Source organism: Trichechus manatus, unplaced genomic scaffold (genome assembly GCF_000243295.1).
Source record: "Trichechus manatus latirostris isolate Lorelei unplaced genomic scaffold, TriManLat1.0 scaffold00184, whole genome shotgun sequence".
In the NCBI taxonomy this organism is placed as follows: domain Eukaryota; kingdom Metazoa; phylum Chordata; class Mammalia; order Sirenia; family Trichechidae; genus Trichechus; species Trichechus manatus.
Window position 1 is genome coordinate 138,465 of NW_004444120.1, and position 5,571 is coordinate 144,035.

General features: G+C 36.9%; 1 protein-coding gene across 1 annotated transcript; it reads right to left on the reverse strand.

Annotated features, from left to right (window-relative positions):
* Window positions 1-28: 28 nt before the first annotated feature.
* LOC101346342 (taste receptor type 2 member 20-like) lies at window positions 29-4,558 on the reverse strand. The gene has a single exon (XM_023741573.1). It carries the CDS (start codon window positions 1,340-1,342, stop codon window positions 416-418), a length of 927 nt encoding a protein of 308 aa, XP_023597341.1. The 5' UTR covers window positions 1,343-4,558; the 3' UTR covers window positions 29-415.
* Between the last annotated feature and the right edge of the window lie 1,013 nt (window positions 4,559-5,571).

The following is a 5,571-nucleotide window of genomic DNA, read 5'->3' on the forward strand; positions in this document are numbered from 1 at the left end:
GATTTAAATAATTTTATTCTATAGCAAGAGAGAATGAAAATAAATTAATTTGAGCACTCAAGGAACTAGGGAAAAAAAGCAAAATATACCTGAGAATGTAGAAAGAAGTATCAGTTAAATATAAAAGCATCGTTTCTAAAATAAAAAAAGGTGTGAAAATTATATTAGTGCAAGAGTAAAATTAATAAAGTATTGAAAAGGCAATAAAAATGGCAAAGCTCTGTGAAGATTTTGGAGAAAAAAAATAAAAGAATACACAGTATTAGAAGAAGAGAGACAAACATAAAAAGAGTTTTTGGTTTGGTTTTGGTTTTGGTTTTCAAAAAAGGAGAAAAGCTTTCATATAACACAACATAACATAACATAACACAACATAACATAACACAGACAGTAACATGACGAGCCTCGTATCAACCTATGGAGTTGAGGGCTTCCTTTCTTTCCGCGAGCACCTCAGCTGCCACAGACCCGACAGAAAGGCCTGTCTTAGCTTTTGGTTCACCAAAATCAGGATAAATGAGTGGCTTGAAGGATAGATGAGTCCACAAGCATGGTAAAGTGTGAAAGTCCATCTTTTCTGCAGCATTGTAGAACACCAACTTGCTATGATTAGAGACAGAAAATAAATGGCAAGTAACAAAAGGAAGGATATCATGGTTTGCATGGTTTTTACATGGATCTTGATTCTGGGATCTTGGGGTCTTCTGCCATTGAGTTGCATCTTCTTGAGATGTTTCCTCAGGGAAAAGATTAACAGCAGAAGAGAGGTCAGGGACATAGTAAAGGGCAGGCAGAATGCTAAAGTGGATACAGCCAGGGATGAAAAGTGCTCCATGTCATGAGATTTGGTCTTCAAAGTCATGTTTCCTTCATATTCATTCTTCCAAATATTTTCTTCTCTGCTTGTCACTGCAAGTTGAAAACCCAAAATGACCAAAGTCCCCAACATTATCACCAGAACCAATCTTTCAACTCTCCACTTTAGGTGAAGAAAAACAAGGTTAGAGAAATTGGCTATTTTGAGCAAATAAAATATGCTGAGGCAAGTAGCAAGCCACGTGCTAAAGTGATTGCTTACTGTCCAGGCAATATCAATAGCTCTTGCCTCTAACCTATATGAAAATGAATTAAACAGCACTAAATACCAATTTATTGCTATTACCCAGAGCAAACCAATTCTGGAGACTGCCAGAGCCATGAGAATTGTATCAACTGAGGAGATCTTTTGTCTCTTGACCCAGTCAATGCAGTTGGTCAGTGCTATGAAACCATTAGCAAGATTTCCCAAAACAAATGCTAACGTTAATAAGGTTGTAATGAGGCTCTGTAGTAAACTTATCATGTCTGGGGAAAATAAAACTTCCAAGCCTAATATCACAGCTTCTGATTCCTTAATATCCTGACCTAAAAGTTCTATGTGTACCTAATTTCAGAATGTGCAGTCAAGTTCTTCTCCTTTAAACTCTGTGGCCAAAGTCAAGCAGGAAAACACCGAAGTATGCTAATGGATGGACTCGATGCCGTCTTCTTGAGAAACATTGCTATCGCAAAGCAGATCACATTAGCTCCTGTTCATATACTGTGTCTCCTTGCCGTAGGCTAACTGGTTCCTCCTGATGCTGAAACAAAAGCTCACTTCTCATTTGCTAGCATGCAAATAAAGACATATTCTCTTTCATCGTTTTGCAATTTTTCCTTGTTTAACCTCTCCATAATTTGTGTTCATCGACCATAGTTGTTAGCTACTGAAATTTAAAAACACTAACAGAAGATACAGCAAATGTCTGAATTGGTAGGTAAAGCTTAGTCATAACTAGGATCATCACCACTAATGATTTTTTTTTTTAATTTTACTGTAAATTTATGTAGAAAATCTTAAGAGGGCAGATCTATCAGTTATCCAAGTTTTTCCTGTAAAATAATCTAAGTTTTACTTGGGAATCCCAGATAGGCCAATACTCTCTAAAATCTGGTTACTGAAAACTAATACTTATGTAGAACTTTATTGTTTACACACTTGTAAACACACACACACACCCCAGGGATGGAAGGAATTATTGTACTACAATTTCCAAATTGGAAAATAAGTCTCAGGGAGGTCATCTGGGTTTAAGGCCTCCTCTTTTCCCACTCAGGCTTTTTAGCCCATTACTAATATTTAGCAAACATTTCACTCGTGCTTACATCTTTCATAAACCTTCTCTCTTGAGTCTATTGTTTAAATAATAATTATTAAATACAATATTTAGCAATTTTGTCAGTATACGTTCTTGCACACTTGAAAACATTCCATTGCAGCCTATGCTTCTCAACACAGGAGTATTCATTTTATTTTTATCTCTTTAGCTCATTTTTGACTCCTAATTTTTTTAATTTTTAATCAATGCTAAAATCAGCTGCTATCCTTGCATTTTATTCACTTACAGTGTTTACAATAGAATTGTTTTTAGCAGAGGATCTGGGGCCAAACTGCCAGGATGGAAAACACCTGTCTCAGCCTTATTTACTTCTGATCTTGGGCTCTATTTTAAAACTGCTCTTTACCTCAGTCTGATCATCAGTAAAATGCCGGTGATAATAATATCGTCTTCAGGTGTCCTTGTGAGGAGTTGGTCTGTTATTTGTAGAAAGTGTCTTCCATTTTATTTGCTGGGCAAGAGCAGGCAAGGGGGCTGTTAGTGAGTCATTTTGATCGGTGCTATTTGACACTTAAAGTTAACATGTAAGTGTAAAAATGTTTACATTGCAAATGCTTTCCCATATAGATATTTACCACAATTAAAAAAAAAAAAAAAAAGAGTTTAACGTGTGAGAAATTTCCCCCATGGGTCTAATGTAGTAGGTTGAGAAAGTCCAGATTTCCCTCTGCAGCAACTGAGAAGGAAAGAATAAATTGCAAACATTTTATTTTATATTAGTCAGAGAGCTTTGGAAACAAGGAGGATCAGCTGAACTAAAATCTTGAAAGAGGAAAGCTTTTTAGTTGAGAATATGATCTACACGTTCAGTGTGCTCCCTATCAAATCCTAGCAGGAATTTTTGTGGAAATCGAAAAGCTGTTCCTAAAATTTCTAAGAAAATGCTGGGTGGCCAGAAATGCCAAAGTAATTTTTTTGAAAAGAACCACATTGGAGGATCACGGCCCTGAGTTCAAAACTTACTACAAAGGTGCATTAATCAAGATGGGTTGGTACTAGCATAAAGATGGACATACAGATCAATAAAACAAAACTGATGCCCAGAAATTAATACTTACATTCATGGTTAATTCATTTCAACAAAGCTACTGAGGCACTTCAATGGGGTGATGATAGTTGTTATTTATTTTTTATTCAACAAGTAATGCTGAGCCAATAGGATATCCACATGCACATAGATGAATTTAGACTCTTATTTCATGCCATATACAAAAATTATCACAAAATTGAACACAAGTATAAACACAAGAGCTAAAACAATATGACTCATAGAAGAAAACATAAGGGTAAATTTAATGACCTTAAATTTGGCAATTGATTCTTAGATAAGACACCAAAAGCATGAACAACAAAGAAAGATAAATATATTGCATTCCATCAAAATAAAAAACTTTTTTGCATCAATGGACTTTACTAACAAAGTGAAGAGATAACCTACAGAATGAGAGAAAATATTTGAGCACCATATATCTGGTAAGGACTTAATAGCCAGAATATATAAAGAAGTCCTATAACTCAATGGCAAAAAAAACAAACAACTCAAAAAATTTGCAAAGGGCTTGAATAGATATTTCTCCAAAGAAGATATACAAATGGCCAATGAGCACATGAAAAAATGCTCAACATTACTAACCATTAGGAAAATGCAATTCAAAACCATAATGAAATAACATTTCACACTCACTAAGACGGCTATTATCAGAAAAACAGAAAATAACAAGTGTTGGCAAGGATGTGGGGAAATGGGAACCTTCCTTGTGTATTGCTGGTGGAAATGTTAAATAGTGTCACTGCTGTGGAAAAGAGTTTGGCAGTTCCTCAAAAAGATAAGCATAGAATTCTCATATGACCAACTAATCCCATTCCTAGGCATATAACCAAAAGAACTGAAAGAGCAGATTCAGAAACTTGTGCCCCAGTGATAACGGCAACATAATTCACAGTAACCAAAAGGTGGCAACAACCAAAATGTCCATCAACAGACGAGTGAACGCAATGTGGCATATCCATACCAGGACTTTTAATTTAGTCATAAAAAGGCTGGAAGCTCTGATATATATTGTGATATAGATAAACCTTGGATACATTAAGCTAAGTGAAATTTTCCCAATACAAAACGCCACATATTGTATGATTCCACTTCTATGAAATATCTAGAACAAGTAAACTTAGAGGCAGGAAGTAGCTTACAGGTTACCAGGGGCTAGGGTGAGGAAGGAATGGAGAGATACAGAGTTTCTGCCTGCAGTGATGAAAAAGTTTTGTAAATAGATAGTGGTGATGGTTGCACAACACTGTGGATGTAATTAATGACATTTAATTCAGGCTTTTTATTCCTTCATCAATATTTATTACACAGCTGTCTCATGCTTGATACTGGGATAGATGATAAGACACTTAGAAAAACACTTCCATTTTTATGGTATAGGCAATAAAACCTGTGAAAGCCAGAACCTGTGTAAGGCAGAAACCTGTCAGAAATGGAAAATTCAAATATTTTCCAATAAGACAAGCCATTGAAAAGTGGTAAGACTGCACCCTGTCAAAGGCGGAAAACGTGTCAGTTCCGGCTCTCACAGGTTTCACTGTACTATATGATGCAAGCATCCAGCAAAAGTTGACTATATTTTTTCTGAGTGTATGAAAAGAGATGGAAATATATCTGTTATCCCACAAAGCAGTCACTGGTTGAATGAGTTCATCCACAAACAAGAGCCCGCCTCATTCTGTGCCCTCCGCTGCCCAGTAGCACGCATTCCCCAGTCTACACCAAATACCTTCAGTTTTTATCCACATCCCCTGACCCTCTTCAGTAACACCTGCTCCCTGACCCTTACTGCTGGCACCAGTGTAGATAAAGCATGATGCGCTGCCTGGTCAGCTCGGGGGGATAAACACCATGACACAATCCTTTTTCCCCAATACCTAAAAATAAATACACGCATGAAGGAATGAATAGATAAATAGATAAACAGATAATAAAAACAAAGGGCCAATGAGATAAACTCAGCAAGACCCACCAATGAAAGCTAAAAAAATTCATAGCTTCAACTTTAAAGTGACAAACAAAGATTCGGGATAATCCAAGGTGAAAGGCTGACCCCACCTTCACTCTCCTGAAGCAATACTGAACAAGAAAAGGGAATCCAAACAATCTTGTCAATCCGCACAAGTACCCGACAGTTAGGGGGACACGTATTGAAGAGGCAAATGGACCGGCACAGCCAAATATCAAGGAAAACACCTTTAGAAGCACAAATATACCTTCGGTGCAGAGGCAGGAAGTTCCCACTGTGGCTTGGCTGTTTCCAGGTAACTGAGAGGCTGTGGAACAAGACAAATACGCGAGAAGTGTGAACAGCCCCAGGTGGGT

What these genes read in the sequence shown, in the direction of transcription:
- LOC101346342 (XM_023741573.1), bottom strand. Translation starts at nt 1,342, where the DNA reads ATGATAAGTTTACTACAGAGCCTCATTACAACCTTATTAACGTTAGCA.